The 26929-nt window shown below is 48.7% G+C and overlaps 1 protein-coding gene across 4 annotated transcripts in view; it reads left to right on the plus strand.

Moving 5' to 3' along the window:
* The window catches only part of KMT5B (lysine methyltransferase 5B), a 278446-nt gene that overhangs the window by 115721 nt on the left and 135796 nt on the right, over nt 1–26929 (plus strand). For all 4 annotated transcript variants that reach the window (XM_085644799.1, XM_085644797.1, XM_085644800.1 and 1 more), the window contains one exon: nt 24743–24852. In XM_085644799.1, the coding sequence (XP_085500925.1) occupies nt 24743–24852 (110 nt within the window). The remainder of the gene's footprint in view (nt 1–24742; nt 24853–26929) is intronic.

Here is a 26929-nt window from a genome sequence, read left to right on the forward strand (position 1 = left end):
CTTCGGCTAACAGACATCTATCCATTTCTTTTTTCCAGGTACCTATACTAGGTGGGGATGTTGCCTTCCAATGGTGAGCAATGTCGCGCTTAGCTAGTGTGAGGCCTAAGAACAATAGATGTCTTTTATATCTGTATGTCCTCAGTGCTGTGTAGGAGAATCAGCCTAGGGTCTGCAGGAATGTGCCATATCAACACCTGCCCCAAAAAGGACCGTATGCCCGACCAGAAGTGTTGCAGTGCCACACAGCTCCACACTGTATGGAGGAAGGACCCCTCCTCCGAATCGCAGCGGAGGCACACGGGAGACTGAATAGCCCCCATCTTACATAGCTGTAGACGTGTATAATATATCCTGTGAACATACTTAAACTGGATCAGTCGGTTTCGGGTGGAGACAGCTGAATAATGGGGGCTTGCCAACGCCTCAGCCCAGTCATCGACTGTGAGAGTGGGCACATCCGCCTCCCAAGCCGCCCGAGTCCGGTGTAGAGTGGTGGTGGAGTGTGTAGTGATCGTTTGATAAATTTGTCTGATTTTGTAGGCACCAAGATCCCCCATAAGTAGCCGACCCTCAAGCGGGTGAAACTCCGGAAGAGACGTGAGGCCCCTTATTAGAGGGGACACGGCGTTTTGGAGCTGCAGGTATTTGCGGAACTGTGTTTTGTGAAGGTCGAAGTCCTCCTGTACCCTCTGAAAGGACTTGAGAATGGACCCCTGCATTATGGCACCCAACGTGGAGATGCCTATGTCGTCCCACCTACGGAACCCGACCAGTGTCGTGACCGGCCGGAGGTGTGAGCCCTGCCAAATAGGTGTTGCACTGGTCAGCTTGCCCCACCATCCCATTTGTCTGACCACTCGCATCCAGATCTGAATGACGGTCCTACATGCTCCACCAGCGATGAGGAACTATACAGGAAGTGAAGCAGCGGGGTTTCAGCCATGAAAAGTTGTTCCACTGCATAAGCTGGGTCAGCCTGGGAGCCATACCACAATTCGTTTTCCACGAGAAGATGCGATGCCTAATAGGGTGCTCAGACGTCGGCCGCCGCTATCCCCCCGCAATATGTAGATTGAACACATGTGGGCAGCACCACCCGAACCGCACCTCCCTCCCCCCTCCCTCATAGAAACCTATTCAGTAATGCATTGATTTGACGAGACCACGACGGGGGAATAGGAAAGGGGTAATTTTGCAGCCGACAAAGCAAGCGAGGCAAAGACACCATTTTGAAAATGGTTGATCTGCCGTATAACGAGAGGGGGATTTGAGACCACACCGTCGTCTCATCCCTAACTGCGGGAAGCAGCGGAGCGACATTGCGTGCTTAGGCTTTGGTAGGGCACCACGTAATATACACCCTGAGGTACCGGAATCCTGCCTCCGCAACGATCAATTGCGAGGCCCAGGCCTGAGACCGCTGGTCCCCGCAGATCGGAAACAGAATGGAGTTGGACGGATTAGCGTAAAGTCCGGAGGTTTCCCCGAAAATCCGTTGGATCTGTAACATCCGGGGCCTGGCCACCCAGGGGTCTGACATAAAAAAAACAAGGCGGCGTCGGCATAAAGCGCGATCCTATCTGAGCACTCCGGAGACCAGTCCAGACCTCGCATGACAGAGTCTAGGCGGACCCATGCAGCCAACGGCTCAATGGCCAGCGCAAACAAAATCGGGGAAAATGGACAACCCTGCCTAGTGCCTCTGCGGATGGGGAAGGGGACCGAACAGTCGCCTGCCACACGGACCGATGTAGTGAGGTCGGTATATAGTAACTTCACGTATGCCCTGAAGCGGGGACCTAGGTTAAATGCCTTCAGGAGCTTAAAGAGGTACGTCCAGCTCAATGAATCGAATGCCTTGTCTGTGTCGGCCAGCAGGACTGCTGCGGGACACCCCAAACGATGGGCCTCCGCCACAGCGTTGTGAGCGCGCCTGTTGTTGTGCCTGGTGGACCGCTGTGGCATGAAACCAGACTGGTACGGATGCACTAGATCTTGTATACACGTACGAAGGCGGTCTGCCAGAACCTTCCCCAGCAGTTTGGGCTCGAAATTTAGTAATGAGATGGGGCGGTATGAGCCAGGATCATCAGGTGGGCGACCCGGTTTAAGAAATACCACGACCTCTGCGTGTCTCCAGTCCAGAGGAAGAACATGCTGCTCTAGGGCGTCGTGTATCACCTTGAGTAAATGAGGTCCCAGAGTCTCCATGTAAGGCCGCAGAAAGTCACATGAGAAACTGTTCGGGCCTGGCGCACGTCCTGGGTGAGTGTCAGATAGCGCCGACCGCAGCTCATCTAAAGAAATGGGTTCTTCCAGGGCAGCCCTTTGCTCGTTCGAGAGGCGGCGAGGAGGGACATCCAGGAAAAAGGCATCGATAAGGGTTTCCTGAATGACCTCATGCTCCTCATATAGTGCTGCATAGAATTCAGCAAAGCCCTGTACAACTGCCTCGGGGGAGGCGCAGGCGACTCCAGCAGGAGACCTCAGAAGGGGTACCTGCATCGGGACTGCTCAAGCTTGACAGAGCCTATGAAGCATCTGACTAGACTTGTCGCTCCACTGATGGATCCTATTCTGAATGGCCAGCCAGGCGTCTTTGGCGCAGTCGGTATGAGCCTGATGGAGCAGCTGTTGTACATGCAAGAGGTTCCGGCGGGAGCCTCCCACCACAAGGGATTGTAGCTCTTCCTGTCTGCTTTCCAGGTCTTGCACCTGAGCCAGGCGACGTTGCTTCTCCCCCGTACGATAACTTATGTCGGCCCCCCAGATTGTTGGTTTAAACGCCTCCCATAGAGTGACTGGGGATTGGCAAGTGCTGGAATTAAATCTGAAATCCGTGATTGCCCGACTTATCTCCCTGTAGTCCTCGTCGCGTAGCAGCCAGGGGGACATACGCCACCTATTGGGGGCCCTGCTGGTCTGCAGGCGCAGTTTAAGTTGAATCGGCGAATGATCCGAGAGGCCACGTGGCATGATGGATGTATGTACCACTCTGTGCATGTAACTACGTGGAAGGAATAGATAATCTAGGCGTGAGAGAGAAGGGTGTACCAACGACACGTACAAGAACCCAACTTCAGACGGGTGTAGGGCACGCCATGTGTCCTCCCAGCCCAGTGTATGCGCTAGTACTTTTAGTTTGGACGTAGTGGGGGAAGTGTCTGGTTCGCCACCTATCCAACGGACCCACAATATCATTCCAATCGCCCCCCAATACCATAAGGCCACCCGGGAGATCTCCCCAGAGCTGTGTTATTTTATCTATAAAGGTCTGGCCCAGCGGTGGAGGGGCGTATATGCTGCCTATTGTAAGTTGTTCGCCGGCCAAAGCACCTGAGATCACTGTGAAGTGGCCCCCTGGGTCTAGCCAATGTCGTGTAATCTGGAGCGGCACCCTACGATGAATAAGTATGGCTGGGCCCCGCGCGTAAAGCCGGAGTGGTATACTGTAGAGTAGCCATAACTGGCCAGGCATGGGGCTTTAGTGCCCATTAAATGTGTCTCCTGGAGTAATAGAATATCTGCTGCATAACGCTTAGCCTGATGGAGGACTGCTTCTCGTTTAACTTTATTAAGCAAGTCGCGCACATTCCAGTCAAGAATGTTCAGTACTCCCGGTGGGGGATTACCTGTCGTGTGGGCCATTCCTAGGCATCCGGATATAAAAGGACAACTGGTGTGTGCATGGTGGGACAGTGAGGCGTGTGCTTGGTGCGGAAACAAAGAACAAATAAGAAACCAACATAGAAACTTCTCCCAACCCCCCCCATCCCACTCCCCCATACTTCCAAGAACTCGGAGTATCTGTCGCGGTAGAATCCCTCTCCAGATCCCCAACATGATGACCCAAGAGGTTCCTCCAATGGATCCCTCCCCCCCATCTTACCCAACATCACCCAAATGGTAGGGACGTGCCATATCCAGTTCCCTCCAGGGTTAGCAGTAAAGACCCCCACCTGTATGACCTTGACAGTCTTGTGTGGGTCTCATCCAGGGGATACTCATCAATAGTCATAATCTATGAATAATCCCCGCCCACGTGCGGGAACCCGGAGCATAAAGAAAATACATATATATACATATATATGCATATGTGAAAACATATACATGCAGCCTAAAATGTTTCAAACATGGCAAAAAAGCTGAAATTACATAGGTTTGCATCGTAGTACCCCTAACCCATAAGGAAAAAAGGAAGCACTAAACCAATTGTCACACAACAATGCTTTATTGCCATAAAGCAAACTAGTAATTGCAGGCATTTGCCTGTAGGCTGCAGTAGAGTATCAAGAAAACAAAGAAAACTGACACCTTGCCTTTAAGGCATTAGAGTAGGGGGACTGTACCTTTAAGACCTGCAGGAGCCCCCTTGCTCCCATGATGCACCATAGGTGACAGTTAGGTCAGTTCTTTTTTCCGGCTCCTTCTATGAGGATCCTGGAGCTTGAGCTCTTCAGTTTTTTGACTGAAAGTTTTTCTCTTCGGATTTTTTCAGAAAATTCGACGTTTTTGGCTCCTGAAAGCTTATTCTGCTGGTTTCCTTAGTGTATTCTAATTTTTTCCAGTCAGAATGCCTGCTTTATTCAGGAAATGCCCTTCCTGTGGCAATAAGATGGCACTGGCAGATCCACACTCTGTGTGTATCGTGTGTCTTCCAACTTCACACAATCCTGACCGGTGCCCCCACTGCCAGAAGTTTTCCAGGCGCACTCTGCCCGATAGAGAGCGCATTAAACTACATGCCCAGCTGGAGAAGGAAAGAAGCCGTCGTGAAGGCGACCCTTCAACCTTAAAGCGACCTTCTTCAGCTAGACGACTTCAGAAACGGCGACATACCACCTCTCCTGATCCCTAGCAGACAAAGGATCGAGGAGATTCGCCGTCGAAGTCACCGTCTAAAAGGCCCAGGACTGCTTCTGCGTCAAGAGATCCATCTCGACTTCGAGATTCTCCGCCGCATACAAGTAAGTCAGCGCCGAGGCACAGCACTTCGGGCTCGAAGGCTGTTAGTCCGATGAGATTCGGACAGTCGACGTCGAGGCTTCCGTCGACGTCGAGACACTCTCCGCCGATCTCGAGGGGGTCAGCGTCAAGAGCTGCGACGACTTATATCTCGCCACAAGTGGGTCGATCAACGCCAAGGCATTCGACGTCGAGGAGATCAGCCTCATCTCGACGTCATGGAAGATCGACGTCGAGAACACCGGACCGCCGGCGAAGGTCGACGTCAAAGTCGCCAACTCGACGGCGAAGGTCGACGTCAAAGTCACCAACTCGACGGCGAAGGTCGGCGTCGAAGTCACCAGCTCGACGACGAAGGTCGAAGTCTTCGCATCGCCGTAGGCGGTCGGCGTCGAGACCACCGTCGAGAACGGAGCGGCATTCCCAGCAGTCGGCACCGATGGGGACGCGGGGAACAACCTTTACAACGCAACTTTTACAACGCACTACCATTACAACGAAACTGTTACAACGCAAATGCATTGACAACGCATGCCATTACAACGCAAGTCTTTACATCGACTTGCACTAGATGGCGTGCTAACATTAAAAATAGTGTAGTTTACTATCCAAACACCTTCCCTACTGTTACGTGGACTGGAGTTAGAATAGTAAATTACACTTTTTTAATGTTAGCACGCCATCTAGTGCAAGTCGATGTAAAGACTTGCGTTGTAAAGACTTGCGTTCTCACTGCATTTGCGTTGTAAAAATTTTGTTGTAACAGCATGCGTTGTAAAAGCATGCGTTGTAACATCATACATCCGGTGACGCAAACATCATCGACGTCGAGACGTTCGACGTCCAGGGATCGAACTGCAGCGGTCACGGAGGAGATCAGATCTTCATCAGGGGATCGATCATCATCTCCAGGTCTACATATCGTACAGATTTCTCCGGAGAAATCCCCTAAGGCTACAAAGCAGTTTGGACTTTAACCTCGGTGGTTGGAGAATGTGGGTACAGGTGACTGCAGAAGCCCGGGCTCTGGCTATTCTCGCACGTACTCTCCCTCCAGGATTGCTCCACGTAGAAGCAAGTCTCTACCTGGTAGGCCAAGGTCACCTTCTCCACGCCGTTCACGATCCAGGGATCGTCCTTCACCTCACAGAAGGCCCAGATCTCCTTCTCAACGCAGATCACGGTCCAGGGCTCATCATAGTGACCGTCTCCACAAGAGGCGACGCACCAGATCGCCCACCTGGTCTTCCTCCACAAGGTCCTCGGTCCGGGACTATTCTCCGACCTATTCCTCCACTCCTCCATCACGAGTGTCTCCTATTGATGACATCACTACTTTCTCTGAGGTCCTGGGTAGAGGTGCGCAGAAGTTGAAGATCACATTGCACACCCCTCTGGCTCCCACATCAATTATATTTGATACTTTACATCACCGTTCAGCGCCCAGACCTTTGCTACCGTTGGTGCCAGGACTGTTGGAGCCAGCTATGGCCACATTTCTCACTCCTGCTACGGTGGGCTCTGTGCCTTCGAGGATCGCCAAGAAGTATAAGGCTCCTGTCGAGGATCCTTTATTCCTAAAAGCGGATCCGCCAGCGGACTCCGTTATTGTGGCGGGTGCCATGAAGTGCCACTCAGCGTCTGTTTCCTCTTCTATCCCCCCGGAGAAAGACAGTAAGCAAATGGATTCCTATGGCAGGAAGATGTGCAACACTTCCGCGTCATACATGAAAGTGGCGAGTGCTTCAGCCCTTCTGGGGCGTTATAATCGTTCACTTTGGGATTCACTTTCCAGATTCGCTGAAAAACTTCCAAGGGAAGACAGACAGGACTTTAGCGAGATTCTCCTTGAAGGTGGGCTTGTAGCCAATCAGATCATAAGTGCGGCTGCGGATGCTTCGGACCTCGCCGCACATGGATACTCCCGTGGCGTATGCTCTTGACGTTCAGCCTGGCTGAGGCTAACGGGCCTCAAGCTCGATGCTCAAAAGAAAATCCTTAATTTGCCTTTTAACGGTTCGTCCTTATTTGGTGCTCATGCTGATGACCAAATGAACAAAATGAAAGCTGAGATGGACACCATTAAGGCTGTTGGACTGGAGAAGCGCAAGGAATATCGGAAGCGCTTTCGTCAGGGCGACAAGCGCTCCTTTCATCAGCGTGTTCAAACACCTCAATGGTCCTCTCAGAATCAACAAAGGCCCCAATTCCAACAAAGGGGTCGTGGCAGAGGAAGAGGGAACGCTAAACCTCAACAGTCCTCCACCAAGCAGCCTTCCAAACAGTGAGGTCTTACTTCCTCCGCGCCCATTCGCCACTCCGGTAGGAGGAAGTATCAGTTTTCACCTGGAAGAGTGGGAAGCCATTACAAGAGACAAACGGGTACTGAATATTGTACAGCATGGCTACTTGCTGAGGTTCAAGTCTCCCCCTCCGCAAGTAACCCCACGGAAGCAGCACCTTCCTCAAATTCAAAATCGGCTTTTGCTGGACGAAGTAGACACTCTCCGCTCCAAGAACGCCATAGAGGAAGTATCACCCCTGCAAAGAAATCAAGGAGTATACTCCCGCTATTTTCTAGTTCAAAAACGAGGAGTAGTCAAAGAGTACAGACCCATCCTCGACCTGCGTCTGCTCAACGGATTTGTCAAGAAGGAAAAGTTCAGAATGCTAGCTCTGCATCAGATCTTCCCGCACCTTCACCAGGGAGACTGGATGTGTGCTATCGACCTGCAGGATGCCTATTTTCATATTTTTCATATTCCTGTCTCAGTGAAACATCGAAAATTCCTCAGGTTTCAGATCTCTCGTCAACACTACCAGTACAGAGTTCTGCCCTTTGGCCTCAAATCCGCCCCACGGACATTCTCCATGTGTATGGCGGTGGTAGCTGCCTACCTCCGCAACTGAAAGATCTTCGTCTATCCCTAGCTAGACGACTGGCTCCTGAAGAGTTCCTCTCCTATTCTACTCCAGAGCCATCTCTCGTTCTGCCTCAATCTACTACAGTCATTGGGATTACAAGTCAACTACAGAAAGTCGGTCCTCAATCCCACTCAGCGGATTCACTACCTGGGCGCCTCCCTGGACTGCGCAAAGGCAAGCGTGTGTTCTTCGGAGGAGAGGTTATTATCCATGCTTCAGAAATGTCACACGCTTCTCGACACTGCATTCCCCACAGCCAGGCAAGTGTTGTCACTTCTGGGGTCGATGGCTTCGTGCATTTACATTGTGCCGAATGCACGCCTTCACATACGTCCTCTACAACAAGCGCTAGAGGATCAGTGGTCGCAGAGGTCAGGTCGCAGGGAAGATCTGGTCTCTCTTCAACAAGCCGCCAGGGACTCCATCAGATGGTGGATGAAACGCTCCCATCTGCTTCAAGGCGTCCCCTTCCATCAGGCGCCTCCGACACAGACAGTGGTCACAGATGCCTCCATGCAGGGCTGGGGTGCTCATATGGACCAGCTTCAGGTACAAGGTCTCTGGTCCACTACAGAAAGAACTTATCACATAAATTTTTTGGAGCCACGAGCAGTCCATCTAGCTCTCAAATCCCTGTATCCTTCTATCCAAACCAGCCACGTTCAGATTCAGACAGACAACACAACAACTATGTTCTATCTGAACAAGCAGGGAGGCACCAAGTCACGAGTCCTGTCTCTGGAAGCTCAGTCCATTTGGCGATGGCTACTGGCGAAAGGTCTTTCAATCATCGCAGTACACCTGCCAGGAACCCTGAACGTGCAGGCAGCCGGTCTCCGCAGAGACTTCGTAGAAGTGCACGACTGGGTGCTCAACGAAGACGTCGCCCAAGAGATCTTCCGGCAGTGGGCAGTAACGGACATCGATCTTTTTGCAGACGCGGCAAAGAAAAAATGCCCCGTCTTCGCCTCCAGGTTTCCCCAACAGGGATCACAGGAGAACGCACTTTTGATCAGCTGGTCGCAGACATTGCTGTACGCTTTTCCTCCTCTCCCTCTCAAACCAGCGGTCATACAGAAATTCTACAGGACCAGAGCAAGGATGATCCTAATAGCTCCGGAGTGGCTCCGCCAGTGGTGGTATCCGGATCTCCTCCAGCTGTCAGAGGTGCCACACCGGAGATTGCCTTGCCTGCCGAACTTACTGACCAAGAGCCAAGGGAGAGTTTTCCATCCCAACCTCCCCTCCCTTCGCTTGACGGCATGGCTCCTGAAGTCATCCAGTACAGACATTTAGATCTTCCGGCGGACTGTATGAACATTCTCCGAGAAGCAAAAAGGCCCTCCACTAGGAAGTCTTATGCCTTCAAGTGGAAGAGGTTCTACATTTGGTGTAGAGATAACGCTCTTGATCCAATCCAGGGTCAAGAACAGGTTATTCTCCCCTACTTATTGCACTTGGCAAAGTCTGGTTTAAAGTACACTTCTATCAGAGTCCACTTAGCTGCTAGCACAGCTTATAGAAAATCTCCTACCCAGGCCTCATTCTTCCAGATGCCGGTAGTCAAAGATTTCCTAGAAGGGCTTAAAAAAGTATGTTGTGAAGAATCACGCAAGATAAGGTGAACATGAATCCCATCCTCGTCGCCAATCTTGTTGTGAAGAATCACGCAAGATAAGGTGAACATGAAGTTTAATGTAGATTCATGTCTGTACAAGAAGGGGCACTGGAACAACTGACAGCCAGAGAATTCCCAAACAAGAATGTAGAACACTTGCTCCACAAGCTCACTACATTCTTAGTTAGGAACATAATGATAACACATTACCACAAAGTATTTCCGCCAGTGAGGTCTCCTTCCCCTACCTGGGAACTCAAAATCGTTCTCTCTAAGTTGATGGGAGCTCCCTTCGAACCTCTTCATAAGGCGTCCTTGCAGCATCTGACCTGGAAGGCTGCCTTTTTAGTAGCCATCACTTCTGCCCGCAGGGTAAGTGAGATTCAGGCCCTGTGCTGTAAGGAACCTTACACTGTTTTCCATGCCAATAGAGTGGTGCTACGTACTCACCCGAGCTTCCTGCCCAAGGTGGTCTCGGATTTCCACGTTAATCAGGTTATCACGCTGCCCACTTTCTTTCCTCAGCCAACCACTCCCCCGGAGAGAGCTTTACATTCTCTAGACCTCTGGAGGGTTTTGAAATTTTACCTTGCTAAAACCCTTTCGCTTAGGAAGTCTGACAGGCTCTTTGTCAATTACGGCCCAACAAATACCGGGCTGACGGCTTCCAAGAGGTCTATTTCTAGATGGATTGTTTCCTGCATAGCCTTGTCTTATCAGCTTACTCACAAGGTTCTACAGGTTAGACCAAGAGCACACTCTACTAGAGGGAAAGCTTCTACTGTAGCTCTCCTTCGCAACGTTCCCATTTCTGAAATTTGCAAAGCGGCTACATGGCGCTCTATACATACCTTTACACGCCATTATTGCCTAGATTCAGACGCACAGGCCGACGCCCAGGTGGGGCAGGCCTCTTTGAGGAATTTGTTTGCATAACTGCTATGCGAATGTGATGTTAATGCATGTTCTAGATGCTTTATTGAGATTTTGGGTATGGGCTTGCTACTCTATTCATAGATTATGACTATTGATGAGTATCCCCTGGATGAGAAGGATTAGTTACTTACCTGTAATCCTAGTTCTCATCCAGGGGTATACTCATCAAAGTCATAAGCGACCCACCCACCTCCCCGGACGAGCAATCTCTTCAAGTTATTGTTTATTGATTGCAGATCTGCTCAGGTGCGTGTGCACCGTCAAAAAGAAATGACCTAACTGTCACCTGTGGTGCACCATGGGAGCAAGGGGGCTCCTGCAGGTCTTAAAGGCACGGTCCCCCTACTCTAATGCCTTAAAGGCAAGGTGTCAGTTGTCTTTGTTTTCTTGATACTCTACTGCAGCCTACAGGCAAATGCCTGCAATTACAAGTTTGCTTTATGGCACTAAAGCATTGTTGCGTGACAATTGGTTTAGTGCTTCCTTTTTTCCTTATGTGTTAGGGATACTACAATGCAAACCTATGTAATTTCAGCTTTTTTGCCATGTTTGAAACATTTTAGGCTGCATGTATATGTTTTCACATATGCATATATATGTATTTTCTATATGCTCCGAGATCCCGCACGTGGGCGGGGATTATTCATAGATTATGACTTTGATGAGTATACCCCTGGATGAGAACTAGGATTACAGGTAAGTAACTAATCCTTCTACTGCCTAAAATCCTGACACACCCCGGGAAGTGAACAAGAAGCTGTTGAGTCAACTTGCCCCAGACTGTCTCAGTCTCCTGTACCAGTCAGCTCTTGGGTGCGCCAATTTGAGCAGGATCGGTTGCGTCTCGATGTCGCGTCTCTGCCCTGCTGACCACTCCGATGCGAGCTCTGGGAAGAGTCTGAGTCCAACGGGGCGGTGAATGCGCTTTAAGAGAGTGTCGCTCATCCGTCCATCCAAAGACTTCTTCAGGGGCGTCAAAGAAAAATGTTTTTGCCTTGTACATCACCTTCATCCGAGCCGGGAACAGTAATGCATCGGATAAGTTTAGTTCGCATAACCGTCTCTTGGCCGCCGTAAAGGACTGACGTAGTTGCTGCACCATCTTTGTATAGTCAGGGAAAACCATGATGGAATGTGAGTCAAAGATCATTTTGTCTTTATGTAGCCTGGCGTATCGGAGAACGGCGTCTCTGTCAGCGTAATTAAGGAGCCTGGAGATCACCGGCCTCGGGCGCTTCCCCGGCGGAGGTTTTTTAGTCAGAGCGCGGTGGGCCCTCTCGACCACAAAGTAGGAGGACCGCTCCTCCGGAGGCAATAGGGCCGTGAGCCAACCCGAAATGAAATTGTCCATAGATGCCCCCTCACAGCCCTCCGGGAAGCCAACCAGGTGGAGATTATTGCGGCGGGCCCGCCCCTCCGCACCTTCGAACCGCGCCGCCAACTCCTGCGAGTGCTTGGCCAATTTGTCTACCTTTTGCTGGAGTGCCGTGACAGAGTCCTCGACAGTGTAGACTCTGGTCTTTGTTTCTGTGATGCGGTCGACCGCCTTCCGCAGATCTTGGTGGAGAACCGACACCTCCGAGCCCACAGCCCCGATCTGAGCCTTGAGGGCAGTCCGCGATTGACGAATCGCCTCCAGCAGCGTCGCCGCATCAGACGACAGACCCTCCGCAGTCTCCCCCCTCAGGAGGATTGGTAGTGGTGGTGTAGCGGTCTATTGTATGTTGCTTGGGGGCCGCCGCCGCCCCCTGCTTATCCTTCCCCATGGCGACTGGTGACAGCCAGTCGGAGTGTCTCACCAGGCCGGCCCCCCAGCAGCCTCTGTAGGGCGCAGGAGTGACGAGCAGCAGTTGCCGACAAGGGGTTGCTCCACGTCAGACTCAACCGCAAGGCAGCACTCCGGTGTCCCCGTGGCCCGGTAGCCGCGTCTCAAGCAACCGCACAGGGGCTCTCCAGCAGCGCCGCTGCCGATATGCAGGACTCGTCTCCCGGGTAGCCTTGACATAACTGGGTAGTTTTCGGCGAAAGATGAGGGCTCAACTCCGATAGTGAAATGGAGTCCCCCCAAGCGCCGAGGATCAGGTAGTCACAGGGTCTCTGGCCAACCTTCCGCCACGAGGATTATGAACCCGGGCACCACACCACCCAAGTCTGATGTACGGCAGGCTCCTCACCGGCTCAATGTTGGATCCTCCGACGACCACCACCTCACCACTGCAATGCACTCAGCTATGCCAGACGCAGCTCGCCCTCCGTCTCGTCCCAAGGTGGACTGCGCTGCCAGACGGGAGGCCCACGGTGCGTAATCAGGTGGGTAGGCCCCTCTGGCAGCTCGACCCAGTAGCGTGCAGATCCGATGTCTCTGGGCCTAGGCAGGGCCTCACAAGGCAGCGATAAAGGGGATGGGGGAGGGGCGCCCCTCGAAGATGCCACGGCGGGGGCTACGTCTCCCTGCCCCCCAGCTGGGTCCGTGCGGGGCAGCGTTGTGGTGGCGACGACCCTCTGCTTGTGGCTCCGGTGGCAGTATCGGGAGCAGCAGCCACTCCGCCACAGCCTCTCCGGCCGAGAGGGCCCTCCGCAGCCGCAGGCTTGTGTGCTCTGCCCTGTGGAGAAGTGTGGCTCAATGGTTAGAGCGGCAGACCCTGATGCAGAGATCTGGACCGGGATTTTTTTCTCCATCGCTGGCTCTGCAGCTGCCGATCGGGGTGCCGGCCGCGGCGGATCCGATCCTCTGTCCATATCAAGCTTCATCCGGAGGATCACAGCAGGAGCCCCAGTGAAGGACCCCTGAGAATGCCACCTGGGGTCTAAGATAATGCAGGATTTTGGCCCAAAGAGGGAACGAACTGCGGAGCTCTAAAGAGACGCGTCCGCCATGTTCGGCACCCAGGCCACGCCCCCACTAATAGTGAACTTTGAGTTTTACATTGAGCCTTGTAAAGTTTGGGGGAACCTCTGGACTGTGCGCAGTATAACCACCTAGTAGTATGCCATATACAGAGACCGCTTCCTTCACAGTACATAACTTGTAGAGCAACAAAATACTAGCATGAAAACAACAAATCACAATGAAGTGCATTACATTCAGAGCTAACCAGCCCAACAAGTATAAGATGTTCATAAAAAATATCAAACAATAATAAAGTGCACACTGCATAATGGATCAGGCCAGCCCTGAACTTTAATGAAGTGTCTTCTGCAACCTCAGTGATGCGGCCACAAAACATGCACCAACATAGTGTGTATAAACATCGAAAGTAACTTTGCATAAGAGCGGGCTTGCCCTGGACAAAATTAAAACATTTCAGCTGGGTAACAAAAAGTTCTACGAGGGACATCCTAAAAACCACACAAAAACATAAAATGCATAAGTTCCTGTGTAGAGAAATTATCTCATGTGCAAGGCCCCAATGCACATTCCAGGTGTCAGTCCTAGACAAAGCCAGCAACCAGTGAAATTGATTAAACCAGATTCTGGAAAGAAGAAACCAATGGTGACTATTGGGCACGTTAATCAGATAGGGTTCAACAGCTAGTTCATTTAGAATCTGTGCGTCTCCTTGCACCAAGGGCTTCTCTCTTAGCTCTTCTCCATGATAGGAAACTATTCCATGTACAAAGAATATCCGCCTTCAGAATATTAAGTGGCAAGTCAAGCAAAGCTGGTCTGCCAGCTTAACAAAGGTGTTGTGTTTGCCAGCCATTTAATTTACCTCCACTCTTGAAACTGCATACAGTCCATGAGTATCTACCTATTAAAAGTGATTTCCAGGTCTCTCCCATATAATGAGCCACCTAAGCAGGGGGCGCAAAGCAATAAGATCCGACACGTATGGCAGCCCTAACTCCTCAGGAACCCTAATGGGGGGAATATATATTGGCACTGCCAAAAGAAGTCTACAGAATTCATTCTTCTCCACTTGTAGCTCCCTTAGGTCTATATATTTTCCAGACGTCACTGCCAGCTGTGGCCACATAAACCTATTTAGTCTGGTAAATTTTAATCGAAGCACCCAGAGGCTTTTTGCCGATTCTAGAGGAGAATGAGAAAACCACCCTTATAGAGCAGGACAGGGATTATCTTTTAGATCGTATCAAAGGGGCCCAGGTGGACCGTTCATCAAAAAATAAACACCTAAGTATGTGTAAGTCTGAACCCTGGTAGCTTGTGGCCCTGAACATGAAAGGACCTTGACTTCATCCCCTCAAGGCCCACAACCATCACCCGGGATTTACTATAGTTGGTAGAGTGGTCGAGCCTATACATAAACGTGACAAAACCATCGAGCAGTGTCTGAAGTCCCTGGGCAGTTCTCACCAGCAAGACAGTGTTGTCTGCATATAACAGCGCAGGGATCTGACGGGCACCTGGGGATTTCCTTGTCCGTTAAGAGGAGATTTCCTCTGATCGGTGGGTGCTCTTAGTGGTAGAGCAAAGCTTCTGCCTTGAGTTCCACAGCCTACCCCCCAACATCTCACACCACTGGCATATCCTCAGCCGAGGCCACCTTTGACAGCTGGAAGAAGTAGTGCCAGCACTCCTGGTGGAGGGTGCCATACAACCAGTGCCTCCACACCAATGAAGCGATACAAAAGGGGGTGGTGATGGACGGAGCATCAGAACCAATCAAACACTCACACCCAGTCAACAGATCTGGGTTTGATCCATCACCGTTCTTTAGCCCACTCTGCCACCCCAGTTCAGACATGGCCATATGCAAATCAGTCTGACCCTGTGCCTCATGGGAACAGTCCAGCCCGAACTGCCAAGCCATGCCTTCCCTGGACCGGAAACAAGCTTCCTAGGACCGGTTTCTGGCATTTCAGCCGTCTTCAGCCAGGCTTGCTTGAATCCAGTGGCAAAGTGAGCAAGGGACTCACGTCTGAGCATACCCTGCCAACTTATGGCGAACAAAGCGGTACAAAAGAGGGTGGTGATGGACGGAGCATCAGAACCAATCAAACACTCACACCCAGTCAACAGATCTGGATTTGATCCATCACCGTTCTTTAGCCCACTCTGCCACCCCAGTTCAGACATTTATGAAGCTAATAGGGATGATGGCATCTTGCATTTTCATAGTGCCCCATGCAAGACTCCACATGCGTCCACTCCAAGAGTGCCTAGCACAACAGTGGAACCAGGCCCAAGGACAGCTGACGGATCTGGTGTTGGTGGACGGCCGCACCCATTACTCTCTGCAGTGGTGGGACACCACAAACCTTTCCAAAGGGCGGCCGTTCCTGGACCCGGTTCCTCAGGTGATTCTAACAGCGGACGCATCGCTCTCCGGCTGGGGAGCGCACCTCCTACACCTCACAATGCAAGGTCTATGGACACGCCACAGCAAAAGTCGCTCCACATCAACCATCTGGAGCTCTTGGCGATCTTTCTAGCCCTAAAATCCTTTCAAAAACAGATTTCAGCCAAAGCAGTCCTCATTCGCACAGACAATATGACTGCAATGTATTATATTCAAAAACAGGGGGGGGACACACTCTCCCCATCTCTCCCGCTTAGCCCAGAGCATATGGAGATGGGCAATTCCACAAAACATCTTTCTCCTGGCACAGCACGTCCCAGGCATACAAAACACCATGGCAGATTTGCTCAGCAGACAAACGCAACAACTACACGAATGGGAACTGCATCCACAAGTTCTTCGCCCATTCTTCCACAAGTGGGGGCATCCTCAGATAGACCTCTTCGCCACCCACGAAAACAAAAAATGCCCAAGCTTCGCCGCGAGATACCCACATCCATTGTCCAAAGGCAATGCGATATGGATGAACTGGTCAGGCAGATTTGCATACGCCTTTCCACCTCTCCCACTAATTCCATTAGTGGTCAGGAAACTGCAACAGCACTCCCTCACACTCATTCTGGTAGCCCCAACATGGGCCAGGCAGCCGTGGTACACCATACTACTACAGCTATCGGTGGTACCACATCAAAAACTGCACCTGTCCCCATGCCTCCTAACTCAGAACCATGGAGAAATCGGACACCCGGACCCAGCGCAGCTCAACCTTGCGATCTGACTCCTGAAATCTTAGAATTTGGGTACCTTAACCTTCCCCCTGACTGCATGAATATTATCAAGGAAGCCAGACGTCCTACCACTCGAGCATGCTATGCCGCAAAGTGGAAGAGATTTGTTGTTTACTGCCGTAACAATACAATCAACCCTTTAGATGCATCCATACAACACATTATATGCTATTTGCTCCATCTTCAAAGGTGTAACCTGGCATACTCTTCCATACGCTTACACCTAGCAGCGATTGCTGCTTACCTGCAAAACAGACAGCATTTATCACTGTTCAGGGTGCCTGCTATTAAAACCTTTATGGAAGGCCTTAAACGCATAATTCCACCCAGGGCACCGCCTTCTCTTGTATGGAATCTAAATGTAGTTCTTACAAGGCTAATGGGTCCGCCCTTCGAACCACTGCATAAATGCGAGCTACAGTTCCTCACATGGAAAACAGCTTTTCTAGTGGCCATCACTTCCCTTAGAAGGGTGAGTGAAATACAAGCGTTCACTATACAGGAACCCTTCTTACAAATACATCACAGCAAAGTGATACTTCGTACAAATCCAAAGTTTCTGCCCAAGGTCATTTCCCCCTTCCATCTCAATCAATCGGTGGAATTACCTGTTTTTTTCTCGCAACCTCAATCTGTTGCGGAAAGGGCTCTACATACACTTGATGTTAAGAGGGCTTTACTGTACTACATACAGAGAACGCAACCTTTCAGGAAAACTAAACAATTGTTTGTTTCCTTCTCTCCACCGCATAAAGGCAACCCCATCTCTAAATCGGGGATAGCTAGGTGGATTGTAAAGTACATACAAATTTGCTATCAAAAGGCAAAAAGAACATTATCTGTTCCACCTAAAGCCCACTCTACTAGAAAGTTAGGGGCTTCCATGGCTTTTCTAGGGAACATACCCTTAGATGACATCTGCAAAACAGCCACATGGTCAACACCGCACACCTTCACAAAACATTACTGTGTAGACGTGCACTCCAAGCAACAAGCTAGTGTGGGCCAGGCTCTACTAAAGACACTATTTCAAACCGCTGCAACGGATACCGGTGGTCGCCGCTAAGGTTGGGTACTGCTATATAATCTATGCAAAGTGTACAATCTGCAGCTCATATGCCTCGAACGGAATATGCTACTTACCAGTATGCATCTGTTCTTGGCATGTAGAGCTGCAGAGTTGTACACGCCCACCCGCCTCCCCGGCTACCTGTATCCATTCCAGTCTATCTTATTTAGATACAACACACATGGGTTTCTCACTGTTATTACTACGCTCCATCATTTCCCTGCTGGCGAAAAACAATCTGAGGATGGAGCCGAAGCCCATGCGCAGTACGGACCGAAGGAGGAGTCACCGAACTCGTGACTTCCAAAGACTGTCCAAAGAACAAAAACAAACTGCAAACATCCGGGCCCAACACCAGATGGCGATCTGTGCAAAGTGTACAACTCTGCAGCTCTACATGCCAAGAACAGATGCATACTGGTAAGTAGCATATTCCTTCCGGTCCAGGGAAGGCATGGCTTGGCAGTTCGGGCTGGACTGTTCCCATGAGGCACAGGGTCAGACTGATTTGCATATGGCCATGTCTGAACTGGGGTGGCAGAGTGGGCTAAAGAACGGTGATGGATCAAACCCAGATCTGTTGACTGGGTGTGAGTGTTTGATTGGTACTGATGCTCCGTCCATCACCACCCCCTTTTGTACCGCTTTGTTCGCCATAAGTTGGCAGGGTATGCTCAGACGTGAGTCCCTTGCTCACTTTGCCACTGGATTCAAGCAAGCCTGGCTGAAGACGGCTGAAATGCCAGAAACCAGTCCTAGGAAGCTTGTTTCCGGTCCAGGGAAGGCATGGCTTGGCAGTTCGGGCTGGACTGTTCCCATGAGGCACAGGGTCAGACTGATTTGCATATGGCCATGTCTGAACTGGGGTGGCAGAGTGGGCTAAAGAACGGTGATGGATCAAACCCAGATCTATTGACTGGGTGTGAGTGTTTGATTGGTTCTGATGCTCCGTCCATCACCTCCCTCTTTTGTACCGCTCCACACCAATGAGGCAACTCTCTTTATAATCTGATTCCGATCAATCCTTGACCTCTGACCTTTGAACAGGTTCATCCTCTCCGGACTCTTTCGCATTGGTCTGCAGGGCATTATTACGCTGCTCTGCCAAGGTGACTTCATGTCACCATTGAATCTGAAAGATGTGTATTTTCACATCCTGACCCAATCAGCGAATCGCCAGTACCTGCGTTTTGTGGTAAGTAGATAACACTGCCAATTCAAGGTTTTACTCCTAAGACTCACTACTGCTACAAAAGTGTTTACATTGTGCATAGCTGTAGTAGCATGCACCTGGGCAGAAATGCCATACAGGCCCACATCACTAGACAAAACCCAATTGTATCGGAATCCGCATCATTCTTACCAGCATCAAGCAGGCAGAGGCAACCACAGAGGTCGCAGCAGTGGAGGTGCCAACAAGGGACCTACCCCACCTATTTATTTCGGTTACTAAACCTCACAAGAGACCACCCATCTCCAAGCCTGGCATAGCCAGGTGTATTGTCAAATGCATCCAAACTTGCCACATTAAGGCACACGAGTTCATGTTCCTCCTAACGCACACTGCACTCATAAGACAGGGGATACATTGCCTTCTTAGGCAATATTCCCATATCTGGCATCTGCAAAACAGCTACATGGTAAACACCACACATCTTTACCTATTGTGTGGATATACTAGCACGACAACGGGCACTAGTTGGCCATGCAGTGCTATGGGCACTATTTTTGGCATCTGCACCCTTCAAGTGTTAACCACCACTGAGGGGAGAATAGTTCTTTTTGGTTTATACTGCACATGTGTATCTCCAGCCACACATGCTATGAATGGAAAATGCTACTTACCCTGGAGGTGTTCGTTCATAGCGTGTAATGCTATAGGTACACATGAACCGTCCCTCCTCCCCAGGTACACATTCAGTTGATCCAGATCCTAAATAATCTGTTCCTTCAAATATACAGTTCAGTAATGCACCATATCTTGTATCACTCTCGATACAGCCTTACACCTAGAAGATGGAGTCTGTGCCCAGGTGCAATCTACCTCGAGAGGAGGAATCACACTGCATCTAATGACTCGAGAACGTTCTTTGAACAAAAACAACTTGTACACGTCCGATCCCAACACTAAATGAAGGAATATGCTAAGCATGTGACTCTACAACACTATACACTACGAACGGATGCTTACAGGGTGGGTAGTATTTTCCATATAAATACAAATGTATGAATGAGTGGGGCAATTCATTGTTTATTATTGCAATGGAGCATCTGCTGAAGGACAACTAGGATTACTGCTAAGTAATTTTTCCTTTTGTATCAATGATCGTGGATTATATTTTTTGATCCATATTAATAAGCTTTTCAATTATTACACTCACTGGTTGTTAAATGTCTTTTAGGTTATTACCTAGACAGGACTAAGGAACAAAAGATCTCTGTATAGCTGTTAAGTGTTTTATTTGTTTAATGTGAAATGTCAAACTGTCTTAAAACAGTAAATATTTTGATCGATGGTCTAATTGAGAAAGTATTAAACATTGGAGCTAAAGTATTGTGCAACCTCTGATCTCGAATCCCACTCTAGAAGAGCTTGTGTTGTAGTGCCAGCACTTGGAATGTGTCCTTTGGTGTGGAGGTTGAACCAGTATTTTGGGGGGGGGGGGGGGGGGGGGGGCTTGCGTAGCAGGTTCTTCAAGATGGTATGATTATGATGACAGAGAAGGAAGCATTGCTAATCTCGAAGAATAATCGCGAGTTGTGTTCCAAGCAGGCTGCGCACAGCCTTGCTTTTTCCAGTGTCCAGACTCTCTCTGGCACCCTCTCAGGACAAAATGAGACCGCAAAACGGTTGTTTTGATAACACCTACAATTATCATTTTTTTTCTTTAAAAGACACGTTCGCGTGAAAGCAGCTCTTTTTAGGTCTCGCCTAGGCAGTGCTGTCGCTATCTCTTTGGGACCTGCTTTATTCAGGATATGGGCACTCAAAACACCCAATGCCTCTGGTTGGTTAGTTGGCCTGCCTTTCTAGATTCCTTTACTTGTTTGTAAATACTGTCCATCTGTCCCGCCTTTGTGTGCTTATTTCCCTCCCAGCGGACATCATCATTTTTTGGGGGTTGGCCATCTGTTCCCCCTCCCTCGCACCTCCTCCTCGTCATTGCTGCCATCCTACCCACGCGAATGACTGTAATTTTAGTTATGCATTTATCTTTGGGAATAGGGCGTGTTTTACTTTATCTCGCTGTTTTATTGCTTGCTTTCCCTGCCTCCTCGCTCACTCCTGTTCGTTCCTACCTCCCTACTCGGTGTCTTCCTCATAACGGCAAGTTCTCTAGCCTCCCTTTCTTTTCTTCAGCATACCATGAATTGCACCCAACATGGTTTCGATGTTTTAATGCTATATAATTCAACTGTGAATTCTTATTCCTTGTGTGCTCTCTTGGGGCTTCTTCCATTCTATCGCACTCGTGTATCATCGCACTAAGAAATCAAATTATATGTCAAGCTTTGATTCCCAAACGTTTTTGAACCGCAGCTCCCTTTACCAATTGCCCTTGGTCAGGGCTCCCCGTTACAATACTATTTGAGGCAGCACATTTTTTCATAACCATCCTTTGTTAATTGGTGGTTACAATGCCCACTGGTCCCCAGTATGCCACAGGAGACCAGATGTTTTTTTTTTGTGATCGAAGACTTTAAAGTAGTCAATTTACTGACTTTGGAAGAATGGAAAGCTAAGTCGGCCCCTTAGGACTCGAATGTGTGACCTACAGATCACCATACATTTCAAGAATGAGCACTGAATTAAAAAAACAATCCCGCCTCCGATACATTATCACTGCCTGACAGTATGTTCTAAAACACACACAGTTAAGATGAAATAAATACATTTTGGGCAAGCTATCAGTAGAGGTTGAACAAATGCAGCAGAGAAAGTGTGTGAACTATGATCAAAGATACAAATAAGTTTGTATAGGTTGCACAGTGAAACACGTATGGAATATACAAGAAGGAAACGATAAACAAGTGAACCTTGTCTGCTTTGTCATATTTGCATGTATGACGTTTGAAATGTTCCCTGCAATGCTTTCTTAATACATGTTAAATATATTCCACAGCCAGAAATCATATTCTCCGAAAACACTGAATCTTTCTCTTTGTAGACCCAGTTTTTAGGTCTCGCCTGAGACAGCGCTTTAGCGCTGCTCTCGCGAGAGCTTTTGTTAAAGGGGGATCTGGAAGTGCAAACGAGTGCTTTTCAGGCCTCCAAATACAGTGCATGTGCGCCGGGCGCGCGCACACCATTTGGTAGCCTGAAAAGCACTGCGTGATCACTTTCACTCACGGCCACTTTGATGTCCTCAGTGAGCCGCGCGTCCACTGAGGACATCAAAGCGGCCGCGCACACCATTTGCCACCCCCACACCGTACATCTTTACCGCTCTCGGGCCGTCTCATCCTTGCTTCTGTATCCCGCCACATCCCTTCTCACTCACTTTTTTTTCCATCTCGCTGCTGCTTTCAAGCATCTCCAAAATTCACCAACACTTCTCGTCTTTTCTTTTTTCACCCGTCCCTTCTCGCCTGCCCTCCGCATCATCTATCTTTTTACCTGCCTTTCTCCCCGTCCATTCCCCTCTTTCCTACCCTGTCCCAGTTAGCACCCTCTCTCCCATCATGAGCCTCTGTCCCGCCTGTTTCCATTCGACCCCCTTATTGCTTCAGCTTGGAAGCGCTCTACATATATTTGCACTTTTCATCCCACACAGACGTGCTTGCAGCCTCCTCCCTCGCCACCCGGGCTCGTGCCCCGTTATTCGCCTCGTACAACCTCTCGGGTGCTTGTGACTCCCTTCCAGCCCCAGCCGCGCCGGCCTTCTTATAACCATGTCACATCAACATTGTAGTTAGCATTTCGTTTTTTTTCAGCAGCGTATACCGACCCAGTCATAATAACTTTTTTCGGTATATTCACAACAAATCTTTCCGTTTCTAAACGCTGCAGTTGACCTAGTGAAAAGAAACCAGACCCCCTGTCGTTGGGTGTTGCGTAGTGGGCTGAACAATTTAGAAAACAGTGTGTTGTTCCACTCTCTGTGACTCTCAAAAAATCCGTGCTAGCCAGGCATGTGGTAGGAATCGCGAACAAACACTTTCTTCCTTTGATTTTCTCTGCACCCGTCTTCCATTGGCAAAACATGTAGGACTCGCCTGTAACGCTGTTTGGCATGTACATTACATATTTTAGTGCTTGTATTTCCCAAAGTCGAGGGTAATATGCTGCATGGGCTAAACACTTATAAGGTCCCAAAGGGAGACCTATTGACAGACAAGCGCTTCCTGTGATTACAGGAGATCAAACCAGACTCCATGCTGCGTTTATGGCCTCCACACCCCGCTCTGGCAGGAAGGGCAGCCTGCCAAAACTGCAGCCAGCCTTCATCTCTGGGGTGGGGTGAAGGGAATGTGAAGCTATCAGCTGCTCCATCTGACTAACTAGAAACAAGTCAACATAAGAAGATGGCTTGCTGATAACACTCTGAATGCTGCCTGTGCAAAACTCCCCAAAGGATAAAAATAATAGAAAGAAAGATAGAAAGAGAAGCAAAGGAGATTTGGAGGAGAGATTGAAGGAGGGGTTGAGGTTTCAGTATAGAGAGAAAAGGGGGCATTTATGGAGAGGATGAGCTTTGGAAGTAAAATAGAAAAAGTAAGGACTAAATACACATGAAATGTAGAGAAAAAAAGGGGAGTGAAACATAGCAAGTAGAGCAAAAGGGGAGGAGAAGAAGGAAAGAAGGCTAAGACAATAAGGACAAACACAAGGAGATATGGAGACAAAGCTGTGACAAACACAGAGGTCAAAGGACAGGAACAAGATGAGTGAGAGAAGCATAGCCAAGATATAGATTTGATAGAGTAAGGGTGGAGTTAGTAAGAATAGGGAGATTTGGCGGAAGTGGGGGAGAGAAAAAGGTGGGATGTAGACTCAACAGAGGAGACTGGATGAGGGAGAAGTGAAGGAGAGCGGTAAAGCGGGAAAAGTAAAGAACAAAGAGAAGACAAAAACTCAAGAAGGAAGGAGATAAAGACAAACAAGAGAGACCGAGTTGAAATGGATAGGGGTGATAAGAGGTGGAAGGAGATGAGTGGCAAGACGAGGAGCGAAGGTAAATGATTGGTAGAGTGGTAAGGTCACAAGATGCAGTGGCAACGGTGCCCAGGGGTGCAAGGAGCCCATTGCACACTTGTAATGGGTGTCTTTTAATACCAACTCAGTCGAGGGGGTGCATTTTATCTGGTTTGCCTTAGAGCCCATTGCACCCTTGGTAACGCTACTGATTTGGATAGATTGAAGTCTTCACATGCTTGCATATTAAGTTGTTGCTTGTCTTCAATGCACGAAGCCTTGGCTGCAGCACATTGAGCACCTTTATTGCTGCATAAAGTGGAAAACAATTAGAGGGAACATTGATCATGCGTAGTGTCCTTGTTTTAATTGATAATACATGCATGTTCTCCTTTGATTTTTAGAATAGTGTTGAACTAATCTGCACAATATTTTAGAAAGCTTGACATTGTTGGATAATTGCCCATGAAACAAAAGTGCTACAGTACAGACTATTTTATGCTTATATACGTAGGCCATAATCCTTTCCAACGAGCAAGAAAAAGGCACAAGTCTATGAATATGACGAAGATGCTAATACCAGAAGTCTATTTTTACACTTTTAACTTTACCTGTCTTCTACCCTCACTTTTATTGTGGTTTGTATCCATCCCATAAATGCTGTAGTGCCTTAGGAAAATGAGATGTTACACGTTTTCTTTATACGTATTTACAACTTCTAGTTGCAAACCGTTATCATCTAATTTGTATTCTTCTTCTCTGTTCTTTTTAACTACAAATAGATATGCTGATTGCCTCTGATGGTATATCAAAGTTATTTGTTTCAGATGTACTTGGAAACAGTCTGGGGATTTGCTCCTAACATAACAAACATGTAAAAATTGAGACCTATGTAAAAGAAATTGACATGCAGTCTGCAAAACAAGTGACATTCATAATGGTGAAGCGCGCCAGTGCATTGTATTTCTTGTGAAAATTAAAATTAAAATCAAGCTATGACAATTGTAGGTAATTTATTCTTTATATTGTATTTCTCAGGTATTTATTTACTTAAGAATGTTTGCAACTGAAAGTGGATTTGAATTATTGCCTTGCAATCGATATTCATCTGAACAAAATGGTGCTAAAATTGTAGCAACAAAGGAATGGTGAGTTTAATGTCCTCTGTGACAGCTTTGTTTTGAAAGTTTTTGCAGTAAGTGCAACTTTGGACCAGCAACATGTTTTGTTGACATTGTGTGTTTACCCTAGCTAGGCACTTGGCACTAAGCCTCTTTTTATGGTATGTGGATTGTTTTCAGTTTTTAAATGCTCTGTTAGGTCGCTTTAGCTATTTTATTAAGGGAAACACTCATAGGAATACTCTTGATAACAGTAGATGGTTACTTGTAGGAGCCGGGTAACAGTATACCATTCTCTCACGGTCGGTAAATCAGCCGTTCAATCAAAAACAACTTTTTGGCCAGGCTGTGGACACTGCCCTCGAGGAAATGAAGAAAGATACAGAGACTGCAAAGTCTATGGGAGCACTGCAGTCTCCACACACACGTGGCTCCTTTCGGCGCTCCTTTTATAGAGGAGCCTCCAAAAACGTCGGTGCAGATGCCTCATCTTTGTTCAAAAATACCACTCAAACATCCCCCAACAGAGGATATTTTAGAGGAGGATACCGGGGGAATAACACCAAAGGAAGGGGCCGAGGTAACACCAGCACTAGCACCTCCCCTGCTAATAAAAACTAACTTCCCTCCACTTCCCCCAGACCATTCCACTCCGGTTGGGGGATGATTATCACAGTTCCTACCTGTCTGGAACAACATCACAACAGACAAGTGGGTAAGACAGATTATCCAGTATGGTTACTGCCTGGAACTTACAGATACCCTCCCAAACATACCACCCAAGCAGTGTCCAATGTCCACAGAACATCTTACACTTTTAAAACAAGAAGTTCTCTCACTGCTTCAAAAGCAAGCCATAGAGCCAGTCCCCTTACCACATCGGGGAACAGGGGTTTACTCGCTGTATTTCCTAATCCCCAAAAAGGACGGGACTCTAAGGCCAATACTCGACCTCAGACCCCTCAATCTGTATATACACTCTACAACAAGTGCTTCCACTGCTGCAACAAGGAGACTTCTTTGCCACACTAGATCTCAAGGACGCCTACTTCCACATTCGCATACATCCTGCTCACAGGAAGTATCTACGCTTCGTAGTGGACGGACAACACTATCAGTTCAAAGTCCTTCCATTCGAAGTCACCACGGCACCCAGAGTATTCACCAAATGTCTTGCAGTGGCAGCAGCACACTTAAGGAGACAACAAATCAATGTCTTCCCATATCTGGACAACTGGCTAATAAAAGCCAAGTCATTCAACCAGTGTGTTCACCACACTCCTCAAACTATCCAAACATTGCACAACTTGGGGTTCACAGTCAACTACACCAAGTCCCATCTCCAGCCCTCTCATGTACACCAATATCTAGGGGCCACGATAAACACTGCTACAGCTCTAGCATATCCCAGTCCAGCCAGGATAGCCAGCATACAAGCTCTCCTCGCTAAATTTCAAACCCAACACTCTCTCCCAGCCAGAGTGTTCATGCAACTCATAGGCATGATGGCATCTTGCATATTTATTTTACCTTATGCAAGACTACAAATATGTCCCTTACCAGAATGTCTAGCACATCAGTGGAATTAGGCTCAAGGACAACTTACAGATCTGGTGTTGGTGGACAGCCACGCACATCGCTCTCTGCAGTGGTGGAACACAACAAACTTATCCAAAGGGCGGCCATTCGTCAAACCTGTTCCACAGATAGTACTGACAACAGATGCATCACTCACCGGATGGGGAGCCCATCTCCTCAATCACAGAACCCAAGGCAAATGGACCACTCAACAAAAAGTGCTCCGTATCAATTATCTGAAACTACTAGCAATATTTCTAGAACTAAAATCATTCCAACTACATGTACAGAACAAGGCTGTCCTCATCCGGACGGACAACATGACAGCCATGTATTACATACAGAAACAAGGAGGCACACATTCTCTGCAGCTGTCCCAGCTCGCGCACAACATTTGGAGATGGGCCATCCCACAAAACATATACCTCCTTGCAGAACACCTTCCAGGAGTTCACAATCAGATTTCGGATCTGTTGAGTCAACAGACACAACAGATTCACGAATGGGAGCTACATACACAAGTTCT

Source organism: Triturus cristatus, chromosome 3_1 (assembly GCF_964204655.1).
Source record: "Triturus cristatus chromosome 3_1, aTriCri1.1, whole genome shotgun sequence".
Lineage (NCBI taxonomy): Eukaryota > Metazoa > Chordata > Amphibia > Caudata > Salamandridae > Triturus > Triturus cristatus.